The sequence below is a fragment of the Puma concolor genome, chromosome C1 (genome assembly GCF_028749965.1).
Source record: "Puma concolor isolate L17-30 chromosome C1, mPumCon1.1.hap2, whole genome shotgun sequence".
Taxonomy (NCBI): domain Eukaryota; kingdom Metazoa; phylum Chordata; class Mammalia; order Carnivora; family Felidae; genus Puma; species Puma concolor.
In genome coordinates this window covers 35,180,413-35,205,619 of record NC_141674.1, presented here as the reverse complement: position 1 = coordinate 35,205,619, position 25,207 = coordinate 35,180,413, and the positions used below count along the sequence as shown (strand labels likewise).

The 25,207-nt window shown below is 50.9% G+C and overlaps 1 protein-coding gene and 1 long non-coding RNA gene across 5 annotated transcripts in view; one reads left to right on the top strand and one right to left on the bottom strand.

Annotated features, from left to right (window-relative positions):
• RNF220 (ring finger protein 220) overlaps nucleotides 1–25,207 on the bottom strand; it is a 231,323-nt gene that overhangs the window by 19,479 nt on the left and 186,637 nt on the right. For all 3 annotated transcript variants that reach the window (XM_086716772.1, XM_086716771.1, XM_086716773.1), the window contains exons 3-5: nucleotides 15,946–16,078; nucleotides 8,012–8,057; nucleotides 4,380–4,481 (exon numbers count right to left, since the gene is read on the bottom strand). In XM_086716772.1, the coding sequence (XP_086572898.1) occupies nucleotides 4,380–4,481; nucleotides 8,012–8,057; nucleotides 15,946–16,078 (281 nt within the window). The remainder of the gene's footprint in view (nucleotides 1–4,379; nucleotides 4,482–8,011; nucleotides 8,058–15,945; nucleotides 16,079–25,207) is intronic.
• On the top strand, nucleotides 66–24,444 carry LOC147577977 (uncharacterized). Of its 2 annotated transcripts, none has more exons than XR_015254660.1 (3): nucleotides 66–108; nucleotides 4,404–4,533; nucleotides 24,217–24,444. It is a non-coding gene; the product is annotated as an uncharacterized LOC147577977 (long non-coding RNA). The 2 variants fall into 2 exon arrangements; XR_015254661.1 differs by lacking the exon at nucleotides 66–108 and adding an exon at nucleotides 122–533.

Genomic DNA, 25,207 nt, shown 5'->3' with positions numbered 1-25,207 from the left:
ATGTTGGCCCTGATCACGTGACCCGCTGCCGTCGCGCGCCGGGGTGAAAGTTCACGATGGGGGGGGGGGCGGCCGGACCAGGACCAGGAAACAGCTGCTCTTACTCCGGTAGTAACCGGCTGGGGCCGCTCTGGGGTCCCTCCCACCGTACCCAAAGCCTACCAGCCCCAGTTTTAGACACTGCCGGGTCCTCCCACCCCGCTCCACGCGCCCTGCCGCGCGGAGCTCCTTCAGTCCCAGAGCCTCAGCCCGGACCCCGGCCCTGCTGCTGGCGCTTTGCTGGGGAGGAGGCGTTTGGATTCCGGGTCGTCTCTGGGCGGTCCCACCGAATGTCCCAAATTGTCCCGCTCCAACCCCTAGCCTTTCTGTAGTCCCGTTGTTAGAGGATTCCCATTTCTGCTGTCTGCTGGACAGCCCCTGGAGCTTTCACGGGTACCTCACACCCACACAGCCAACGTGGAACTCAACATCCCGCAAGCAGCCGCTTTTCTCCTGGGTGCTCAGTTTGTAAGGGGATACCACCATCCACTCAGGTGTGCCCACACCGGAAACTTTAGAGGTGTCGTTGGCCCCACCCTCCTTCATTCCTCATACTCAGTCCAACTTTAGATTCCAGGAAGTCTGTCTTTAAAGGTCTCTTAAATGTTCTCATCTCCACTTCTGCGCATTTCCTACTCATCTTTCCAGACCTAAGCAAAAATACCTTTCTTTTCCTCCCGTTAGAGTGCTTCCATCTCTACCCTCATTATAGCTCATACAAATTTGTACGGTGGGCTGACCACTCTAGGGTTGGGGTCATGTCTGAGTCATACAGGTGAACCCAGAGTCCCCGCATAGCGCTTGGCATAGGCAAGACATCCCTGAGTGTTTCTTCTATGACTATACCTGTCTTGGATGTCACTGCTCTGGTTCATAATCGTGTGAGCTTTCAAAATTTGTCTCTCACCTGGCCTTCTGGTCTTCAGTTTCTCTCCCTGACCATACTTCAGACGACAGACAGTGTAATCTTTGTATCATGCAAAATCGACCCTCTCTCCCTCTCCCCCACTTCTTTAAATCCTTCAGTGGTTCTCCACCTAGAAGATCTGTAGCATGGCACACAGGCCTTATTTGACCTGTTTTTGTCTTCAGACTCTTCTACCACTCTTGCGCTCTCCCTTTGCCATCTCCACACTCAGCTCTATAGAGCTAACTATATATAGTTCTTTGAGCACTTCATGCTCTGGACTCTGGGCTAGATTATCCTGCTGCTTCCATATCCCCTGCTTGGTTAACGGTTGTTCCTCCCTTCAGGACTCTGAGAAAGCTTCACTTCCCACCCCCCCCCCCCCAAGGTTGGGTTTGTTGCCTCCTCTGAGTTTTCACCATCCCTTGGCTTCCCTCTGATCTTGCATATGGTGATTACCTATGTATCCCTTCTACGGTGGGGGCTGGTGGGGGCTGGTGGTGGTGGTGGTGATGATATCTCTCCAGTATTCAGTCACCCAGCACAGGGCGTAGCATGCAGGAGTTATCAGTGGTAATGGGAGAAGGATATTTACAATGGAACTCCCTGAGCCCAGTGCAGGGCTGGGAAACAGTTTAGGATTCAGGGCCAGACAGATCCCAGTTCAAATTCTGACTCTGTTCCTCATAATTTATGTGTTCCCCAAAAAGTCACAACCCCTCTCCAGGCCTGTTTCCTTAGCAGTAAATGGGGGACAATGAATCCTAGCCTTCACAGTTGCTATGAGGATAAAATGAGGAATGGTTAAGAGGGCTAACCCAGCAGGGGCTAAGTAAATGGGAATCCAAACCAGAAACCAACACTCCCTGCTTTCAAGACCTACACTGATGGTTTTTTTTTTTTTTTTTTAAATCCAACATAACCAACCAAATAGTACATGCCAGGCATTGTGTAAAGATCAGGGGATGGGATATCCAGCTAGTCCCTGGGGTTTCCAGCTTTACCTCCTGCTAATTCCCCTTGGGTTTTACATGCTAACAAAAGTGAACTGCTAGCAAGTCCCCAAATACATCATTCTGTGTTACACCTCTATGCTCTTTACACAGTGTTGCCTTGAAATGGCAGACGAAGAATCTTCCTTGTTCATCAAAGTGAACTACTTGTGTTCTGAAACTGTGTTCATTCGTTACCTCTCTGTGAAACTTGCTCTGATAAACCCCCTCTTTACACTGCACTATCCCAGAAACTTATTTATAACTGTTACAGCACTTAAACACCAGGCTATAATTATTTATTTGCAAATCTAACCCCTTGAAGGCAAGGACACTGGGCCGGGCGTGTGTGAGTACAGGAAGGGAGTATAGAAGGATGGGACAACGTCCTTGCCTTGGAGGAGCTCCCAGTTTAGTGAAACAGTCATGCTCATTGTGATAGATTAAATGCAGCCATAATTCTTTGCAGCTCCTTCTGTCAAGAGGACAGAATCCTCATCCCTCGATTATGGGGTAGCTTTGGGACTTGCTTTGTCAAGTGATGTGTGAGTTCCAGATTCTAGGCCTCAAGAGGCTTTGCACTTTTGGCCTTCGTCCCCTTGGTGTGACACTGCCCTGAGGCTGCCAAGTAAGGAAGCCGGTCTAACCTATCAGAGGCCACATGGAAGAGAACCAAGGCACCCTGATCTCCCAGAATGTGAGGCTTTCCAGCCTAGTCAGTCATCTAGCTGAATGAGCTGCATAAATGAGGAAAGGCCCAGTCAACTGAAAAAATCATGAGAAATAACAAATTGTGTTAAGCCACTAAGTTTTGGGATGGCTGGTTATATGTCAGTAAATAATGGAAACATAGATAAACAGGTGATCACAATATAGGATGATAAGAGTAATCATAGGGACATATAGGGTTTGTGAGAAGAGATAGCTAATCCAGAAAGGCTTCCTGGAGATGGTATTTGGGCAGGTTGTTGAAATATAAATAGAAATGTGATGGGATGGGGTAAAATAGTCCCATTAAAAGAAAACAGCATCCCATTAAAAGAAAGGAATGGCACAGTCAGGGAGTAGTGAGCATTAATTCTGTGAGGATAGCTCATAGGATTCCTGGAGGGCAGTATTAGGAATGGAAGTATTAGCAATGGAAATACGGGTTGAACCTAAATCACAGAAGACCTTGGTGCCATGTCTTAGCAGGCTTTGCCTGTGCCTGACGGTAGTTCTTAGCTCAGCAGGTGCTGAGGCTGAATGCTGTGACTGAAGTAGAGAGGGTGGCAGGATGCACCCTAAGGGCAGGGCTCTGTCCATCCCTTTGGAGTGGAACTTTCTGTTACAGAGCCTTGTCTCCCTATCAGACCAGAATTCCCTGAGGTTGGGTCATTTCTCCACCTATGTTAGGGTTGTCTGGGTAATAGCAGTGTTTTTCAGGGGCCAGACTGGGCTGCCTGTCTTGAACCAGGGTTTATGAGAGGGGGATCCCTCCCTGGGGCTCACACTTAGGGCTATGCAGTTTGAGTCCCAGTACCGAAGCACCCAGCAGAGGAGGTGCCAGTGGAGGCCGGTGTCCACTCCCTTCTCTAAGCTCGCACCCTGATGCTGGGCTGTGTCAGTTGGGAGGAAAGGGGGCCCAAGGGGAACATCTCTAATTCCAACAAAGAGTTCCTGTATGCCGGGGCAGTGACCCAGGCTCTCCAACCAGAATTGTAGGTCCCTGCTGCCTGTCTTTCCATATCAGATCAGGGCTTCTGAGTCAGGGCTGTTTTCTCCTTTCGTACTGGGCTCCCCAAGAAGCCCTTTTGCCATTGAGACCAATGTTTCTTAGAGCAGGGCCCTGTCTTTTCCATCTGACTGGGGCTCCCAAGGGCAGGGCTCTGTCTCTCCTCAGACAGAAGTTTCTGGGGGAGTTCTTTCTCTTTCTACCATAAAGGAGACCCATTTAGAGCTAGGATGTTACCCTTAGGCCCCCCTCTTGCTGTGATCTTTTAGGACTGTGTGATTACAACTTTCCTGTTTGCTCAAGGCACTCAGGCAGTGTCTTCTTGTCTCATTCTGGGTCTGATATGAAGGTTTGGCAGGATTGAATAGTTATTTGCTCAAGGGATCCTGGTTTGGAAGTCTGAAGTCTTCAGGGGATTTGGGGCTATGCCTCTGGGTCCCTCATGAAACCAAACCACATGGGATACCTCTTGATGGCTTCAGAAGTGCTTACAGCCCACCAGAACCCAGGTGACCTTGCATTGCTCCTTAAAACCTATCTGTTTAAGGCCCATTCCCTGACACGTGTGCCTTCTGGTTTCAGTTAGGGGCACTAGACACAGAGGGAACCAAATACAGTTCTGGCTTCTCTTCTCACCTCCCAAGGAGGGGAGGAATCAGCACCAGCATGCCCCTCTAAGCTTTCACCACGGGAGCTTCCATCTCATGCTCATGCAGTCCTTCCTCACCTGGTATCTGTCTGAATGGTGCAGGTCATCAGTGGCAGAGGAGTGTGGTGATGCTGTTGGAGACTCTCCTTCCCTCTTGATGGAAGCAGACAATAGGAGGGACTGGAAGAAGAAAAAGGACATGTCGCCTCAGGCCAAATGAGACCTCCAGTCGGTCAGTCCCCTAGGGTTCCCAGTCCAACAGAGCTTTTGGGAGAGGGCCATGGAGGGAGGCAGAGGGATAGAGGAACCACTCTTGAGATCTGGAAGGCAGGCTTTGAGGCCCTGAGGGTGTGGTTGTGAGAGAGGATGGCTTGATTTCAGGGATGGGTAGAGACCTCTGAGAGGGTCCAAACCTTGTGGACCCCAGGTAATCTCTGTCCCAGTGGGGTAGGACTCTCTGCCCACTCCCAGTTGGATGAGATAATACATGCTTTGTTCTCCCTTCACAAGCAGAGACTCTGGGACTGTTCTGAAGGATTGGGGGTAAAGCCGCATACCTGCTGCCCTGCCTGCCCCTAATACAGGCTGAAGGCAGCCCTGCTATGGAGACAGTAAATTAAATAGTATGTATGAGTTTCCTGCATGCAGCTAGGGATGTACGCTGGGTCCATTTATCCCTGCGCTGCGGCAATGACCCCAGCGAGAACCCTAGGAGAACTAACCCCCCCACGTCAGTCCCGCATGGCCTCTCCTACGTGCGCCTGCAGTGTAGATTAATAAACTGTCCGCTTTACATTGTGTGTGAGCGCCACAATCCTAAATACCACATGGCACGTTCAGCCTGCTCTTGCTGGCTCTTGCCAAGGCCTGTTCAGCTGCAACCTGGGGGCCTGGAGACCTGAAAGCAATCCCTACTTCCTTCTCCCACCCTTTCCAGTTTGCACAGCTCTGAGCCGGAAGCATACAAGCCCCTAGGAGGCCTCCCCAGCCGAGAAACCATGCCAAATCGCCAGTGACAGCCCAAAGAAAGCAATTTGGGAAAGATGGAGCAGCCATTTATCCTTCATCTCCGACCGAGCCTTAGGATGTGACCCGCATGCGGTGGCCATGCTGCACATCCTCAGGCAAGGGCCCTGGGAAGGGAGGGGCAGCTGCTGGTCTGGCAGGGCTCCCTGACTCAGCCTGCCCCCCCAGAGCTGGTGGAGGAAAGAGGCTGGGAAGGGCCTGCAACTCGGAGCCCTTTTTTCACCCAGCCAGGCCCAGGGGGAGGCCTAGTGGGTGACTAAGCCCCCACTCCAGATTGAGGTGGTCTTTCAAGCAATGTCCTTTGCCTTCTCTGGTCCCAGGGAAGATGCTGAGGAGGGGAAACAAAGTGGGGTCCCTGCCCCCCACCATGAGAAAGCTTGCTCTTGTATGCTTGCTTTCTGTCTCTCTCTCTGTCTCTCTCTCTCATTCTCTCTGGGTTAGAAGCCCTGAGAGGCCCCAGCATTACACCTGGGGCAAGCAGAATAAAAAAAGGTCACTGGCGCTTTTTAAACATGGACCAAAAAGCAGTAAAATGTGTTTTGAAAAAAAAAATCCCGGCACTAAATCATGACTTTTTGCCTGGCTCTTCGCCTCATTAAAAGTGGCCTTTTGGAAGGTAAAATTATCATTGTAAGCGATAAGATCTTTAAGAAAATAATTCACGGCTTCTTCACCCTTTAATATGATAGCCGCCACCGGCTAATTTTTTTCTTAATGGCAATGAGGCCATCAATCTTGTCTAAGGCCCCCTCGCCCTCTCCTCTCCCTCCCTCCCTCCTTCTCCCTGTCCTCTCAGTTTCTTGCTTGAACCTTCTACCTCATGCCTCTTCCACCCGTGACCTGCTCCCCTAAAGCCTCAGCCACAGGCAGGGGATGGTCAGCTTTGGGGGCATAAGTGTCAATCTGGAATTGGGCGAGCAGGGGTCCTTGCCTAATTATCAATATGCCTGTGTCGGCAGTTGGAGGATCTGCATGTGTTTTAGGACTTCCTGTGTGAGTATTCTGACCTCGGTGTGTGTGCATCTGCGTATGCGGGGGACTAGGTATGGGTGTGGATTGTATCTGTGTTTATCCTTAGAGCACTGACCTCACTGCGGTCCAATCCCCAGCCCTGACAGCCACACTCAGGTGTCGGGTGTCTGTGGTTGTGGCGGTGGCTGACCTGGCAGCTTGTCCATGGCCTACCTTCCTTAACCACAACCACTGAAAGCTGCAGGCCGGGCCAAGCTCTGTGAGTGTGGCTCCCTACCTGTATGATCCACGGCTGCCTGGCAACCCCCACCTTTTCTCTTTAGGCAGGAGGGCTTTGCTACCTTGGTCAGGGCCTGCACCCATCTAAGACTGGACCAGCCTCCCTGCCCCTCCTCTGTCCAACTTTCTGTGTCGAGTGATTTCCTGAGCGAAGGTGCAAAATCCACTCCCACCCTTTTTAAAGGCCTGCAGGGGAGTTGGGCCAACCCCTGGAGGTAATATTATCACTCTGGCTCCTTTTCTCCAAACTTCCCCCTCAAAGGTCACCAGTGGCTTTAAGATTTCTCAACACAATGGCCCCCTTCTCCAGACTTTCTCTCTTTGACTGCTGACCACCCCATATGTTTTGGAACTTTTCTCCCCTAGGAGTCTGGGATACCATGCTTTCCTGTACCCATCCCGATGCATGACTGTTCCTCCTCTGGCCCCTTCCTGGTGCCTGTACCTTATCTTGGCCCCCCCACAGAGGTCCCCAGATACTCTTCCTGGCTTTTGCTTTGATTTCTCTGTGCAGTCCTCCTGACTGATTCCATCCATTTCGGAAGCTTCAACACTCATTCCTCACTCCCTATAAAAAGGTCCAGGGATTCCTGCCTTTAAGAGTCATTGTGAGAACTTTTAACAAAAGATGTTGCCTTGCCGAGGGTGAGGAAGGGTTTAGTGAGTAGGGTTTAGTTCTCCTCCCCAGGTCCCCACTTCCTCAAAATCATCACCTTTGGGAAAGCAGTACCATCTGCCTCTGTGGCCATCTATGGGAGTTCTTGATACAAATCACATCATTGTGCTGAGGCCTCTCTGGCCCCTCCTTTGAGCCAGCTACTTGCCCTTCATTTTTCCTTTCTCCATCTGATGCTCCCAAACCTCTCTCCCATGGTATCTGTTTAGAGGGGCAGACTGTCTCCCCAGAGGAGTCCAACATCCTCCCTGGCTCCCTGCTGCCCTCAGGACAAAGTATACACATAATCATGCATACACACACACACACACACACACACACACACACACACACCCCATGGTGTGTCTTCTAAGGCCTGTGTACTATCTGTCTTGACCAGCACTTCTATATTTTTATTTACCTGCTACAGCTCACCTTCCTTCTTGGAGTCTCCCCAGCCTTAGTGTCTGGGTCCCCCATGCCCCCATGTCATTCTTAGCTTTGATTCCTGTTCTGACTGGAAAAGGAAGAAGTCAGATGAGCATATTCTGGCTCATACTCAGACTACATACTCTCTCTCTCTCTCTCTCTCTCTCTCTCTCTCTCTCTCTCTCTCTCTCCCTCTCAAGCACACAGGGAAGCCCTAGGCCTCAGGCTGACGATCAAACCCTGGAGACAGTTGGGGATCCAGGAAGAGCTCCTTTTCCTCAAGAGGAATCAGTTATGGGGAAGCCTAGGTTAGGATGGGTAGGAGGAAAACACACAATTGTCCACCTACCTTGGGGGTGCCTGGAGCCATGGCATCCTTCAGAAGGGAATTCTTGCTGCCAAGAAAGAAGAGAACAGGGTGACTATCCCACTTGCTGCCCAGGGCATGCAAGAGAATAGCAAGAAAACCCCAAAAAGAGAAGGCATAGCCAGCTTAGCCCAGCCCTGTTCAGCCAAGCTCTACCAAGGCCATTCAACCTCAGCTGGCCCTGACTAGCTCAGCCTCCATCAGGGGCCAGTGGCAACAGCTGGCTCCTGGGAGGGGGACAGAGACAGTAGGCATGGTAGGCTCCCCCATGAATCTGAGGAAAGGGGCTTTACCTGACTCCTGGTATCAGCCCTGAGGGTTCTGCTTGTCCTGGATGCCCCCTTCCCTCCACCTCCTGTCCCCAGCCTGCTCTTAGTTCCTATGGGATTGGGGGTGATGGAGCTGACATGGCTCTTGTCAATTCTCCCTCCAACACGCTGCAAACTGCGTTAGGCCAGGAATGATCTCCCCCTGATTCAATTTGTCAGCCCCAGGCCCTCCGGCATCGGGCGCGGCAGGCGGGCGGGAGCTGGGCCCTGAAATATGGTGGGCGGCTCGGAGCAGGCGGGGGCGGGGGTGGGAGGTGATGGATGGGCTGTGGGGGAGGCGAGGACTGTGTTTAATAACAAAATTGGTATGCAAGGCCACATCCTGCGCTAAGCATGAGTGATCCAGAGCCACAAAGTATTACAAATCCCTGCTAAACAGATGCTGACAATGGAACAAGACGTATCAAATCAGATCCACTTCAGAAACATTAATATCCCTGTTCCTGTCCCTCCCTCCCTGCTGCCCCCACTGTGCTCACCACATCTGTGCTCACACATTCACGCACGTGCACTCACACACACATACAAATACATGCACGCAGAGGCGCTGGCTGATATGTGCAGGAGGCAGACACAGCCCATTCACATAGGGTCCCTGCACAGACACCCATACAAGCTATTCAGGTAGAGCATGCCCACAGAGATGTCCATAAAGCACAAAAGACACATACCCAAGGCAGAGTGCATAGGACACGCACGGACTCAGGGCATATACACAGGAATCACCCATAGGGTCAGACATAGGTACCCCAATACGTGAGCAAAGACATAGATTCAGATAAAGTAGCAGCTGTCCCTCGGGGCACATTTGGCAATGTCTGGGGACCTTTCTGCTCATCACAGATGGAGGTAGGGAGTTTGCTACTGGCATCTGGTGGGTAGAGGATATTAATCAACATACAGTGTATGGGATAGCCCCTCACAACAAAGAATTATCTGGCCCAAAATGTCAATAGTGCTGAGGTTGAGAAACCCTGGTATAAAGGCAGATACACACATATCCACTGTCCATAATTCTGTCAACAGTCACTCAGACACATGTGGTCACACCCAGTGGCTCAAACATGTTGTAAATACAGACACATTCACAACAGTCACCCAGACTGTGAAGAGCTGCTCGGGCACCAACATCTACATAAACACATGCACAGGTACACCCACATGCACCAACACACACCCAGATACTTACACATCCACAAATGCAGACACATGTGGACACACACCCACATAGATACACACATCACAGATCTGAATGTAAACACAGAACTGTTTGCCTGGCTGATTACAGAGTGTGGGCATCACAGACTGGGAAGGACAACCAGACCAGGTTCCATTCAGTTACATTTGGTTCTTAAACAGTCCCTGTATTCCTGCTCCCTGTCAGGCCCTGATCTAGGCAATGGGGATACAGAGAGGAAACTGAGCTGCTCTTGAGGAGCAACTAGTTTGAGTTCATTACTTTTAGCATTCCTTCACTCAGTCAACAAGTACTGACGTCCCATTGTGCCCGGCACCGTGCCTGGACAGGTACAGAAATGAGGCATCTACTGTGCGACAGCGTTCTTGCTGGCCTGAGGTTTGAGCTTTATCTGAGCAGGATCAGGTTGGGACAGAAAAGGAAAGAGTGAACAATGATTGTGCATCAACCACATGTGACAGGTATGAGTCGGGTACTTTATATGTGTTCTCTCTTTAATCTTCACAAAAACTTTACAAAGTTGACCAATGGAGGTTGAATGACACCTCTACGTTCACACAGCCCATGTAGGGTTTGAGTTCATGTCTGACCGAGTCCAAAGTGCTGCCTTTCAGTTGCCCACACTGATTTCCTAAAGCTACTCAGGGGTTAGGATGGAGGACAGAGCTTGGAGTTCTTTTTCTCTCTCCACTTTGGGGAGCATCCTACTGACTCTGGGCTTTAGTTTCCTCGGCTGGTGAATAGAAAATGAGGACATCTAGGGTGAGAATGTCCAGGCTCTCCCTTTGCCAGTACTCTTACCTTTCCCTTAAGTCAGACTGGTACTACCTCAAGCTCCCGCCCTCTCTCTGAGCAAGTGTTCCCACCCTACCCCACCTTTCTTCCAACAACCTGATCACCACCAAGTGTGCTTGGTCCCCCAGAGATAGGAGTCTGGTGAAAAGCCTGCCTCCAAAAGGAGAGGTCTGAGCCTCAGAGCTACAGGCAGACTGGATCCTGCCCAGCCCATCGGCTCCTCTGCCTTCCGTCCCTCCCTGTTTCCACAGCCCACCCCCAACGATTTCCTCCCTTCTCAGTCACTCGCTGCCTAGTGATCCATGGGTTTTAAATTATAACTGGGACCCAGGAAACGCGTTCCTAAGTACAATATTCATGGGCTGGGCTGACACTTTTAATTAAGGTGATTTACACTGAATTATCCTTGGAAATAAAGAAATGGTGTGCTGCCCGGGAATAAACCATCATCACCAGCCGCCTTTGTAAGTTACACTTCGTTTTAATCTATTTGGGGAATTGTTTATCTAGTTCATTACCCAACCAAACACCGAGGCCGGCCTTAAATAAGGCTTAAGTGGGGGTGGGGGCACTGCCATCTCCATACCCCGCCTCTCTAGAGTCACCCAGCCTCCCCGTGGCTCCTTCCAGCCCTTTGAAAGCACTGACCACAGAGCTGGCTTCCTATCCTACAGGCCAGATCTAAAAGTGGCTTTGGAAGTCTCCCAGAAAAGGCTTCTGGGCTCAGGCCTCACCAAGCTAAGCCTCACAAGTCTGGGGGCTGCTCTCCACCACCCTCCAATCTTCAGCCCCCATCTATGTTGCTGCTTGTCTGTGCACATCCAGTTTCCACCCCATCACCATCCCAGAGACATCTTAGGCTTAGTGTGCCCAGAGCGCCATCCATTATTTCCTCCTTTCCTCAGAAATTTGCTTCCTCGCCATCATCACCCTTCCCATCACCCAGGTCAGAAAGCTCTTCCTAGTAAGTACCCTGCTCCCGTCTTGCTTCTTCCTCCACCAGTCTCTCATCATTCCCTCTTCTCCATTCCCACTGCCACTGTCCCAGGTCAGCCTCATCATCTGTCCCTTGGACCCTGCCCAACCTCCTCACCTGCCCCCCTTCAACCCCCAATTCATGCTCCGCACTGGCCTCCAGAGTGATTCTCCTACAGTTCTGCAATGTGATCAAGCTTCCTGAGACCCACCAATGTTCTAGCTCCCCCACCACAGCTAGGACAACCTTTCAGCCCTGAAAGCCCCCTCCAACCTGTCCTCAATCTAACTTTACCCTCCTTATTCGAACTAGCTTAGTCCTGGGGTCTACTGGTGCTCCAGTGCAGGACTGAGAAAGGGAAAGATAGAGGGCGGGGTGAGGGAGGGTATATGGCCATAGCCTCTGATCCCAAATGTAAAAGTACTTTGAAAAGTATAAACGCTTTGCCAACAGGAGTTCTGACTCTTCTTCCTGTAGGTGTCTGTGTGCCCATGTACCTGTGGGAATGAGCATGTGTTGGAAGTGGTTCTTTCAGGGTGTGTGTGTGTGGTGAGCACATCTATGTGTGTTGGAATGTGGGGGTGTGCGTGTGCCTGTATGTTATGTATGCATGTTTGCCTGTGTCTCTGAAAAGCAGCCAGCCCTAGTTTGGGAGCTGGGAGTCCCCCCCCCCCCCCCCCCCCCGGCCCTGTTTCTCTGTGCGAGTCCTTAGGTGTGTCTGAAATAGCAGCTTGCCCCCAGGGAGGCCTGTTCTGTGCTGTTGGGCAAAGGGAGACAGAAGGCACAAGGGAGGCAGATGGGTCCTTGAACGCAGGCCCATCCTGAAGAACTTCTGGGGAAGCAGCCGTGTGGGAGGAAGGGAGGCCCCCCAGGCGTTGGAGAGCCACCCTGCAGCAGCATCTACAGGCTCCAGAGCTGGCTAAGCTGGGGTGGGGGGGGGGGGGGCGGAGAGCAAAAGAGGCAAAGGCAGGGTAAGAGAGGGAGGGAGAAAACTGGAGAGAAGAGAGAAGAAGGCAGGGAAGCAGGGAGAAGGGAGAAGAGAGAGGGAGCGTGAAGTGGAAGGGAAAGGGGAAGACTGGAGAGCTGTGGAGAAAGGCTCTGGCCACAGGTCATGGATGGGGGAATGCCCTCCTTTGGGTTGTGCCCAGGCACACACAGGATTAGTGTCCTCCTGCAGGATTCAGTTTCGCCATCTGTGAAATGGCTGGTCAAAGGTTCCGTTCAGCTCCTGGAGCTGCCGGCGGCGGGAGAGAGGAGGGAGGAGTCTCAGGGGTGTCAGGAGTCCAGGTGCCACATCTTTTCCCAACTTCCTCTGCTCTCCTCAGGTCTCCCAGACAGCGGGCAGGGGCGGGGCAAGGGCAGTCAAGGCTGGGGCCCTCCCCGAGCGCTACCCGGGCTCTGCGGCGCCCTCAGCCCGGAGGGAGCTGACACGCTCCTTGGGAATTTATCACGCACCCAATTACAATGTTAATTGGCAAGTTCCTGAAATCAATTAATTCGCAAATTTTTTCCAATTAAAAATCCAGATAAATCACGAGGGCGGCAGCGGCCGGTCCAGCCTGCAGTCCGGTGGGCGCAGCGGCCGCAGGGAGGGGAGGGCGAGAGAGGGGAGGGGTGGGGGCGGCGGGCGCGGCTGCCCTTGAACGCCTTTGCCGGCCGGTCGGACTGTCAGCGCGCCGGGCGCGGCGGGGCCGAGACAGATAAAACCATCGACCCGTCGCCGCCAGCGCTTCGGCTTTATCGATCCGACGGGAATTTCACTTGCTGTGCAGATCCCGCTGTCCGGCTGTCAGACACCGGGTTGGGGGGGGGGGGCATGCCAGGGGTTAGGGGGTGCTGGGCGGGGCCTGGACGTGAGGGGCACAGAAGCGGGGGACGCAAGACACACCCGTGAGGAGCGGAGCAGATGTGGAGGCTCTGGGTGGGGAAATGGACATGGGGATTAGGGTGTGGAAGCAGGGGGTGCCCTGAGAAAATATGCGGGCGGGGGATTGGTGCAGAATCATGGCTGGGGGGGGGGGCATTTCTGTGGCTAGATGTGGATGCCCTGGGCAGTGCAGGTTTGGGGCCAAGAAGATGAGGCTCTAGTGTGGCCCCCACTGAGGAGGCAGAAGGAGAGCTTGGGCCCCCATTTTCCAGACCCTTAGGGGTACACTGCTTTTACAGGGCCCTGCGGGGCCCTCCACACACATCTCTGCCTCTATTCCTATTCTTGTTGAGGGAAGTCCTCTATTACCCAGACACTCTCCCAGACAGCTAAGGTGTAGAACTCATCTGCGGAAGGATATTTCTTTCATGTTCTGCCCCTTCTAGGCTAGTCCCAGGAGTGTGTGTGTGTGTGTGTGTGTGTGTGTGTGTGTGTGTGTGTGTCCGGGGGCGGGGGGTGGGGGGTGGGTTAAGAGCATGGCACCACAGTCAGACTCCTTGGATTTGAATCTTATCTTTACCACTTTATAGGCTGTGCAACCTTAGAAAAGTCACTTAACCCCTCTGTACCTCAGTTTCCTAATCTGTAAAACGGACTTAATAATTATTGCCTACCTAGATGGTTGTGAAGAGTAAATAAATTAATGCAATGTAAAGTGCTTGGCATATAGCGAAGGTTCATACATATTATTATTTTTATCATTTGTATAGTCTTCTGTGGTAGTTTTAAGTATTTTCACAAATTCTTTGATATTCTTCCTGTCAAGAAGTAGAGTTTATAGAATTTAATTCTCCTCTCTTGGTGTGGGCTGGACTTGGTGACTTGCTTCTAATGAAGAGAATAGAATACGCTAGAAGCAACAGTGTATGACTTCGGAGACTAGATCATAAAAGGCATTGTGGCTTCCCACTTAGTTTCTCTCTTGGCTCACTTCGTCTGTGGGAAGTCAGCCACCATGTCATAGGGAAACTCAAGCTGTCTTATGGAGAGACCCATGTGTGGAGAAGCCATCTTGGGAATGGCTCCCATAGTCCCAGTCAGACCTTCAGATGACTGTCTTGGCTGACATCTTGACTGCAGCCTCATGAGAGACTGAGCTGAAAGCCACAACTACCCACAACTGCCCAACTAAGTTGTGCCTGAACTGATGGTCCATAGACACTGTGGGTAATAAATGTTTGTTGTTTCAAGCCACTAGGTTTGAGGGTAATTTGTAACACAGTGGTAGATAACTAACACTTCTTCCTTCAAAATTCAGCTCAGGCCTCACCTCCCTTAGGAGGTCTTTGCTCTGTGCTGGGTTGGTGCTTTTTCCATGCCCCACAGTTCTTCCCATAGAGCAGCCTCTATCCCTTGGGGTTTCATGGCCCAGCTCTCCTTACTGTCATGTAGTGAGCTTCTGGGAGTGGGACCAGTTCTGGTTTACCTTTGGGTCACCTGCACCCTGCATGGGGGATTAGGTGTGGGTAGATGGAAGGAGATCAGTCAAGTCTGGTGACTTGGACTGAACAAGGGGTAGGGTGGGGTTGGGAGAGGTGGGACAGGCTATTCCCCTGTAGCAGACCATATTTTCCAGAGATGGCTGCAACCACCCATGTCTCCCATCCCACGTGCTCTTCTATAATATGACCCTGCCACTCTCCCATCAAAAAGTGGGGTGTATATCTTCTCCCCTTCAATCTGGCTGGGCTGACATTGCCTCGACCAATAGAGTACAGCAGAACTGACATTAAGTGACTTCTGAGGCTAGGTTGTGAAAGGTGATCCAGCTCCCATCTCTTTGGCTGGAACATTTGCTTTAGTACCCTAAGCTGCACATAAAAAGTCCAGCTACCTGGAGGCTGCCATGCTATAAGAAGGCCCAGACCACGTGGAGAAGCCAAGTGTAGGTGCTTTGGTCACAGCTCCAGCTGAGGTCCCAGCTGATAGCCAGAATCAGCCACCAGACATGTGAGTGAAGGGGGCTCCAGATGATCCCAGCTCCCAGCCAGCGAGTCTTCCCAGCTGGGGCCCCAGACATCCTGGAGCAGACACAGGCCATCCCTCTGTGCTCTGTCTGGATTCCTGAAGCCACAGATGCCATGAGTATAATGAAGTGGCTACTTTGAATTGCTAAGGTTTGGGGTGATTTGTTATACCTCTCCTCTGTCCCTTTGATAACCTGGCTCCTCCATAAGGCCCTCAAGGAGACTCACCTGGTCCTTCAGGCAGGGAGAAGGGAAGTAGGGTAGAGCAGCAGGGCATGGCTAAGCTTGACTGTCACCTTTCAGACCCTGAGACTGATAGAGAAGGTAGTGCTTACTCTCCTGGATGGCAGCACGAAGCTGCACTTCTGGTTAGGCTGGCAGGCCCAGTCCCTGCTTCCGGTACCCTAACCCTGAGGCTTAGCATGGCAGTACAGGCCTGTGGCAGTGGCTCATCCCCTTTCCAGCTCCTCTTGTGCCCTTTTGAGGCTGAGGCCTGAAGAGGGGGTCACTCTCCTCCCATCTCTGAAAATACAGCAAGAAGGGAAATGCATCACCATTTAGCCGCAGGATCCGAGGATTGAAAGCAGAGTAGAGGAGAACAACAGTAGGGCCTTACTTCTACCTAGAGGATGGAGTGTGGGCCACGTGGCTGTTCCTGGGACCTGGTGTCCAGAACACTGAGTGGAACCCTCTGGCAGGCAGGCTCCCCCAGCTGGTGGCTTACCTGGCAGGCAGCTGGGCCAGCTGTTCCAGTTCTTGCTCCATATGCTCCTGCAACTCACTGGGCCTTAGCAGGACCTGGCAGATAGGGCAAATAGGGGCCTGGCTGTCAAACAATGCTGCTGCCTTTTTCTTACCTGGAGAGGGAAGAAGAAGAGACAGACAGATAAGCTGGGCTTGTCTGTGGACATACAGAAACCCAGTGTCCCAATCCTCCAATGCAAGTGTGCTGCTGCCTCCTAGGGCTTGCTGGCCTAGAGAGGGGTTGAGCCCAAGGGTCTCAGAGCCCATGACCATTCACTCTTCTCTGTGGCTCCAGGGGCCATGAACGGTGCCTCCTTAGCCGGCCGCCCCTGTGGGAAATCTATTGGGACACAGTCAATGCTCTGTGTAATCAAACCTGGATCACTTCATTTCATACAGGTTAGGGAAGGTCTTGGTTTAATCATACCATCACTCAGAATATCCAGTGACCCCTCTGTCTCTCCTTTCCTTACTGTTTTTATATTCTCCAAATCTGGAGAAGGAAGAAAAGAGGGAGAAAGAGGACTCATTCCTGCATTCCTGTTGTCATTCAACAAACATCGTCTGAGGTCTACTCTGAACTAGCCCTAGTGCAGAGCAGTGGGGCCACAGCATATAATCAGATCTAGTCCCTGCCTTTGAGGCCCTCACAGTTGAGTGGGAAAGACCAAAAAGGATCTGAATGACTTCTGGGGTAGTGTTTTCTTCCAGTTCCTCACCTTCCCAGGGTTCTTCCCGTAGCTTCTTCTCTCTCTATTCTGTATGCTGGATCATCTTCTTCCTTCTTAAGGCCCTAATTCCCACCTGTGCTTTGTAGACTCCAGAATCTGTATCTCTGCTCCAGATCGCTCCCTGGTTCTCTCGGCCCCTCTATCCAAGCACCTAATGGATATCAATGCCTGGGTGTCCCCCAAGAATCTGAAACTCAATGATCCAAAAACAAGTTCTTCAGCGTCTTCACCCCTGCTCCCTGTTCAGCAGTGCCCTCTTAGTTAATGACACCAATGTTCACCTGGTTACCCCAGCCTATGCCTCCCCTGAGGCCCCTTCTCGTGCCTTACTGTCCCTCCCACATTCATTTAACCACCAAGTCCTGTTCGTTCTGCTTCTACAGGATTCCTGGAATCTATATTCTTCCTGTTTGGGTCTCACCACCTCTCACTTGGATAACATTATTGGCCTCTTGTGAATCTAACAGGGTCTGGGTTTCCCCCTCCAAAATATCCTTCAAATTGTATGGGAGCCCAAGTGGGTATTTTGCTGGCTCCGTTGGTTTGGGGGCCAGCTGGGAACCTGAACTCTGTTCCCACTCTGTCCCAGCTCTGTCGCTGTCTCTGTTGCTGATGGTAACCAGAGCACACTATGCTAGGAAGGAGCCTGAAGGTTGCTTAATGCACGCCTTTTGAGGAGCCTAAACCCCTTCCCTTGCCACTCTCTTCACCCAGTGCTCTTCTGGCCTCTGCTTAAGGTGTGGAATTGAGGAGGCCTGTTTATCCAGACATATCCTTGCCTATCTATGTAAACTCTGTAGAGAGACTTTTTTTTTTTAGTTTTTAAAATTTTTATTTCATTTTTTGAGAGACAGAGAGAGACAGAGCACAAGCAGGGGAAGGGCAGAGAGAGAGGGAGACACAGAATCCAAAGCAGGCTCCAGTCTCTGAGCTGTCAGTGCAGAGCCCAATGCGGGGCTCAAGCCTACGAATGTGAGATCATAACCTGAGCTGCAGTTGGACACTCAACCAACTGAGCCACCAAGGCACGCCTGTAGAAAGACTTCTTTAGCTTAAGCCAAGATCTTCCTCCCTGCTTTTTCTTCCCACTTTTGTCCTGAGAGAGTCAAAATTAGTTTTCAGAGAGATAAAGGCCACGCTAGTGATGACCAAGGTGGTTGTGTTGGGTTACCAAATTAAATATAAGATGCTCAGGTAAAACTGAATTCCAGGCAAATAATGAATACTTTTTTAGTGTAAGTATGTCCCAAATATTGCATGGCACATACTTATGCTAAAAGTTACTCACTGTTTCTCTGAAAGTCAAATTTACTTGGGTATCATATATTTTCATTTGCTAACTCTAGCGCCCCATGCCTGAAGGAGCTTCCAGTTCAGGCTGAGCACAGGAACCCGCCTCCCTTTGACACAAGATTGAGGATGGTCACAGCTCTCCTGGATGTCCAGACTGAGTCATCTGAGAGCTCAAAGGAGGGAGTAGTTCATTCTGGCTGCATGTTTAGGGAGTGAAAATAGAGAAGTCTTAACCAAAGAAATGAAATTTAAGTTGCATCTTAGAAGTGTTCCAGGCAGAGAACAGGAGTAAATGAATGAGCTGTGAGTTTCTCGTGGGCAGGGGCCATTTCTTCTCTAACTTTATATTTATAGACAATTGAAAACAGACCTGGCATTGACTTGATGGGCAATAATGAAGCAATAATGAATAATGGGAGGAGAAAAGAGGAAAGGGAAAGAGGATAGGAACGAAGATTGGATTGTCCTAGAAGCCAGATGATCTTTGCAGAGCTGGGATGTCCACTGTGGAGGCTTTGTGTGTGACAGGGTGGGGTGGGTGTGGCTCTAGTCTGTGCGGTCAGGTGTCTGAGAAGGCAAAGGGGCCCTGCTGATCATGTGCCTTGGTGGCTATGCCTTAGATGCTTGGAGGACAGCTGGAAGCTGTGAGTAAAAGAAGCAGGTATGCCTCGGTCTGGAAGATGGGAGCTGAGGATTCTGGTCTCAGCTCTGACTCTAACTTCATTCAGTCAGAGAATCACCCAGGTGAGGGAGACCCTAGAAGTTCTGTAGGCCGTTACCTTGTTTTAAGGATGGGGAAAGTAAGGCTCAGAACTGGATAGTGACCCCTGTACTCAGCTCATGATCTCATCACTTCATTTACTTATTCACTCAGCAAAACATTTATTAAACAATTCTTTCACGTCAGGCATTATTCTAGGAGAAACTGGAGTTCAGAGATAAATAAAACACATTCTTGGCCGGAAGGAGATCACAAACTAATAGGAAAGCCAAAGAAGAGTCAGCGGATCCAGTCCGTACAGCCCTGACCAGGGCTGAGGGAGGCACGAATGGCCACCCCAGGATCGAGGCAGGAGTGGCCCGAAGATGGTTGGTAGATGGTTGGTAGGGTCCAGGGGAAGGCAACACTTGATGGAAGGCATGAAGGATGAATAAGGGAGGGTTGACAAGGCTGTTGAAATGGGTCATTGAGGCAGGGCCTGGGGCATAGAGGGGAAGTGGTAAGAGAGGAGACCTATGAAAGGGGAGGATTCAGGGCATGGGGTCTATGCTGAGGTGGAAATATCAGGGTTTCTGCCCGGTAGCCTGGGATACCAACTCTGCCTCTTAGGGATTCCTGGAGCCCAGAGTCTTCCCTTCAAGGCTGGGACCAGGAATCAGCATTCCCACATGCTTGTTCTCAGTCTGTTTGCTTTGCTGCCACAGAGATCTACTTTTCTGAGCTTGGCCTCAGTTTCTCTACTGGGACAATGGGTCCTCTTCCTGACTCCCAGCTTTAGGTACAGCACTGACAGGGATCAGCAGAGGGTCCCTGCAGCCTATGCCCTCCATCCCACCCCCATTTTCTCAGGGGTTAGAGTGGCAGGTGTCAGCCTGGCCATGGGCCCCCTGCTTCCCCTCCCCCGCTGTGTTCCCTATAATTTTATATTGAGACCTGTGGTCATGACGTGGGTTTTACTGCACTAACGACATGGCCTGCCCAGGTTTAATGACAAAATCCATACTCTGGCCCTGGGCCTGCTCCTCGTTTGCATAATTCCCAGAATACAGCTCCCTGAAGCTTTTGACCTGGGCCATTACAGTGGCCATAAAACGGGCCATAAAACCACTGGGAATGGCCAAGAGGAGGCGGCTGTGGTCTTGTGGGGGTGGGAACGAAGTCCTCAACCCCCAACTCTTCCTAAGCCTGGGAGTAGACATCCTCTGGCTCTTCTCTGCCACAGTTCCGAGAATCTAAGAGTCCTTCTCAGGCTGGAGAGACCTCTGGAAGTCCCTAGTCCAGCTGCCCCTCTGATGTAGGAGTTCCTTCTCCAATGCCAAAGCCGGCATCACAGGTAGGCTGACGGAGCCCCCCAGAGGCAGGCTGTCAGGAAGCATCTTCCCGTTGAGCACTCCTCACTCCTGCCCCTGTGCCCCACCCCACGGCTGGCCAGGCCCTTTGCCACAGGTGGGTCCAGGTCATGTGGGCCTAGGTTGAATCTTGTACTTCTTCAGGAGGCCTAGCTCCCCAGGGAGGTCAGGAGGCAGGCTGAGCAGCACAGTGGGGAGACGTGGGAAGCATGAGGGACTGGGGACAGGGACTGGGACGGGCTGTCAGTGCTAAAGATGATGAATGGGGGAGGTGAGGCGGGAGGCCTGGTGTTATCGGCGGTGGATGGCGGTGCGGGCGCTCGCCGCTCCTGTTAATCCCCGGGCGCTGCCTCAGCCCTTGCACTGATAACGAGGAAATGGGACTGACAACAATTTTTAGCTGAGAGATTCTTCACCAAAATGCCAGGCGGCCGGAGGTCTGACAGCGCCTGATTGAGTGTGTGAGTGTGTGGGGGGAACGCCTGCGGCCCCCTCCCCTCCCATGCAAAGATGGATCGCTCATTCCGCCTCCCGTCCACATTCATTACCGCACCTCCCTCCCGCCACCGCCACCACAGCGCCTGCCACCTCCACGTTTGTGCCTGCTGCAGGTATCCCCTGAAGCAGGAGAGCAGGGAGCCCAGGGGCCTGACCCTGTCCTCAGCCTTACGCGGGGCACCTCGAGCTCAAAGAGCCAGAGGTGATTGTGGGGTCAGGCTCCCTAGCTGTGTGGCCTCCAGAAGGCCCCTTTCCCTTTCTGAGCTGCTTAGAATACTCCACACCCAGAACAGCCACGCTCCACCACAAGTGACTGCAGGCTGTGAGGACTGATAGGCAGGCTGAGGAGACAGGAGCAGTTAAGCCAAGTAGCCTTTGCCTTGCCTGGGCCAGGCTCCAACCAGTGCAGCCATCAGGCCTTGGAACTGGGCCTCAGGCACCTGGGGTCCCAGATCAGCCCTCTGCTGCCCCCCTCTGTTGGGAAGTGCTGACCATCGGGGGCGGGTGACTCAAAGGCCCACCAAGCTGCTCCATCTCTGCCATCTCCGGGAGTGAAGACAGGTGCAGACTTGGACACTGGAGGATGGGGACTCTTTCAAAGGGAAAGCCTTCCCTTCTTGGATCACTAACTCACGTCTGACCCTGCCACACGCCTGCTGTGGGATTGCTTCTCGGGCTTGGTCTGTTTGGTTGTGTCCTAGTTCTGTTGCCTGTGGCTTCCATTCTTGCCTCTCTGTTCAAATCCCATCTTGATGATCTTTGGCTCTGCAGACCACAAAAGGCAGGGCTTGACTGCCTGGTGTCTGATTTAAGAAGGAGCAGGGTTTAAGTGAGGGTGAGGGTACCGCTAATGACAAATGGCAAAAGAGGTGGGGCCTTTTAAGAGAATGTGTATGTGTGTGTGTGTGTGTGTGTGTGTGTGTGTGTGTGTACACACATATGTGCCCCACCCTTCCCTTCCCTGACCCCCCAGTAGAACGGCTTCCATTTCCTGGTGACCAAGGCACAGAGGAGGCTTCAAGCAGAATTCAACAGAGTTGTCTCTTATTAGCTGTGAGACCTTGGACAAATCACTTAACACTTCTGAGCTTTAGTTTTTCCTCGTGTTAAACAGGTATGATAATATCTAACTTCCAGGACTTTTGTGAGGATTCCATTAAACCAGGGCTCTCTACAAAGTGATGGCTCATTATCATCTCTAGTAGGACACTAGCACAGTTTGTTGTTTGTGCCTGTATCCCCTTCTGACAGGGCCCAGCCTTGCCCTGTATCCGGCCTTCTTCTCTGCTATGGTCAAGATTGTGTCCCATTCAGTAGGTACTCTGGTCCTGGCCCTTCTGGCCTCCATGGAGTTCCTTCTTCCTATCCATCCACATGCATGTATCTATTGATTGGTTTGTATGCCACTATATCCATCTGTCCATCCATCTAACCATTTATCCACTATCTGTCTATTATTAATAATAACAGTTTATTGAGTGTTATTATATGTTAGGCTGTAGGTTTAATGTTGCACATAGTTTATCTCATTTAATCTTTACAACAGTCCTGTGAGGTAGGTATTATTATTGCAATCACACTGATGAAAAAAATGGGGTTCAGAACAATGAAATGACACAGCTAGAAGGTTCAGAACAGGATTTAAATTCAGGTCTGCCTGACTCCACTAGTGCTAGTGCTCTTAACTACTGAATAATACCCAGCTACTTACCTCCTTATCCACTCACTTAGGCAATAATTTGATAGTATCCAACCAATGGCAGCTGGGTAGTGATGATGGGTCTGCTACCGTATGGATGCCACGCAATAATGAACAAGACAGGTACATTCTCTGCCCTCGAGGAGCTTAGGAACTGGTTGCAGATAGAGACATTAAACAAATGTCCCCAGAGTGGTTTTAGAAAAAGGTAAGTGCACGGAACTGTGGGAGTGTATCAGCTGGCCTGGGAGGTGAAGGAAGTGACATCCAAACAAAGGTGTGAAGGATCAGAGGGAACTGGTCAGGCAATGATTGTGGAGAAGTGGTGTTCTAGGTACAAAATAGCATGTTTGAAGGTACAGAGGGAAGACAGCCCAACGGAAGAAGTGAAGACTGTCCAGTGTGGCTGCAACAGAAAGAGTGATGGACAGAATATGAGAATGACAGAGAGGCCAGATCCTGGAGGACTTTTTAATTACGTTAATGATTTTTTTTTAATGTATATTTAGTTTTTTTTTTTTTTTTTTTTTTCAGAGAGCAAGCAAGCAAGAGAGAGTTAGAGAGTGTGTGTGAGCTGGGGAGGGGCAGAGAGAGAGGGAGACAGAGAATCGAAAGCAGGCTCCTCCCTATCAGTGCAGAGCCAGAAGCTGGGCTCGATTTCACAAACTGAGATCATGACCTGAGCTGAAATCAAGAGCTGGATGCTTAACTGACTGAGCCACTCAGGCACCCCTGTTGTTGTTGTTGTTTTTAACATACAGTGAGAAGTCATCGAAGAGTTTTAAGCAGGAGAGAGACATATCAGACTTGCATTTAAAAAAGATCATGCTGGGGCTCCTGGTGGATCCGCTGGCTAAGCGTCTGACTTCGGCTCAGGTCATGATCTCATGGTTCATGAGTTCGAGCCCCGTATCGGGCTCTGTGCTGACAATTCAGAGCCTGAAGCCTGCTTCAGATTCTGTCTCTGTCTCTCTTTGCTGCTCCCCTGCTCACACACTGTCTCTTTCTCTCTGAAATATAAATACATACTAAAAAAATTTTTTAAAGATCATTCTAACTGTAAAGTACAGAATGGTCTGAGGGGGCAAAGTAGAGAATGCAGAAAGGCTCTTTAGAAGGTGATCTCACTAATTCAGGGGAGGCATGATGGTGCCTTGCTGGAGCATAATGATGATGATGATGATGATGACGATGATGATGGAGGTGAACTGAAAGGGACAGGTTGGATCTGGGGGTTAAGGGACTGAAAGGAGCCAACAGTGATTCCGTGGTTTCTGGCTTGAGCAACTGCTGGGTGGTAGACCATTTATTGCCTTGTACAATAGGAGGAGGGGCAGCAGGCTTGGTGAGGAAAAAAATGAGTTCAATTTGGATGTAGTACTTACTCTGCGGAACTGTTAAGACATCCACATGAAAATGCTTTCTGGGCACTCTATGGGAACTGGAGTCAGAATTATGGAGTTGGAGACATTGACATATAGGTAAGAGCTAAAGTTCACTAAGGCTTCCTCTGTGCCTGGCACAATGTTTGGCATATAGTAAATACCCAACAAACATTCACTGAATGAATAAATCAGTGACTGAAGTTAAGAGTAGGTGAGATCACCTAGGGAGCGAGTATACAGTAAGAAGAGGCTGGAACAGAACCCTGAATAACTCCAACAGGTAGAAGAAGTTTAAGTCATCAAAGACTAAGAAAGAACAGTCAACAGGAGGATGAAAATAAGCATGGTATCGTCAAAGCCAGGAAGGGAAGAGTTTCAAGGAGGGGGCTGTCACTGATAGGATCACATGCTGCTGAGAGGTCAAGAACATAAGGCACGAAAATGTCCCCTCCACCTATTGTATCCACAGTACAGCCATATACCCCAACTTCATCCATCCATCACCATCCAGACCACCTACATACTCATCCTCCCCCCCCCCCCACTCATCCCCTTTCTCCTTCTCTTCCCTCCAGAAAACCATGATTGGTGCCTCTGCTGAGTGTGGGACAGGAAGAGTTAACATGCTGACAGATGGCATTTTTTACCTTCAGTCAATATGAACAAGGCCCCAAGACTATGATTCCAAACATCTGGATTTCATCAATATGTGATCTGTCATCGTATATTGGCATTCCCCAGTCCCTGCGCCAGAGCAATGCGGCTGGTTTTATTAATACGTCAAATACATTATCCGTGTAATACACTTGTCTGGCTGGGGCCTCCCGCTGGGGCGGGGCGGCGGATTTGAATGTATGATGAATCAGTTTGCATTACATGTTCGTAAGTCATCATTTGTCAGGATTAATAGGCATCCCTGGTCGAGGAGGTGGGGGTGGGGCAGGCAGAGGAGAGACGTGTATTTAGCTACGGCCCATATTTATCTGCCAGTACCCAGATGCCCTGAAAACCACTGTATACCCTCCTGCCCAGACTCCAGGGCAATGGCTGGTGCTTGGGGGGCAGAGGTGACATTCTCAGCAGTTCCTGAGTCACCTGGAACCAAATAGGCCTATTTGTCTTTGCTTTGGGCTTGCCAAACAACCAAAAAGGTTATGGCAGGGGCCACTTGCTCAAGCTGGCTCTTACTCTCACTCTTAAGGACTCAGAACTCCTTCCTCTGGGGAGCTTTCCCCGACTCCTCCAGACTATACTAGGTGCCTTCTCTGTGTTCCCAAAGCCTCTTGTGCCACCTCTAGTGACACCATGTTACAATCGCCTATTCTGTGTCTGTCACCCTCTTTAGACTGTAAATTTCTTTAAAAAAATTGTTTTTAATGTCCATTTATTTTTGAGAGAGAGAGAGAGACAGAAAGACAGAGAGACAGAGAGACAGAGTGCGAGCAGGGGAGGGGCAGAGAGAGAGGGAGACACAGAATCTGAAGCATGCTCTAGGTTCCGAACTGTTAGCACAGAGCCCCATGTGGGGCTCAAACTCATGAACTGTGGAGCTGAAGTTGGATGCTT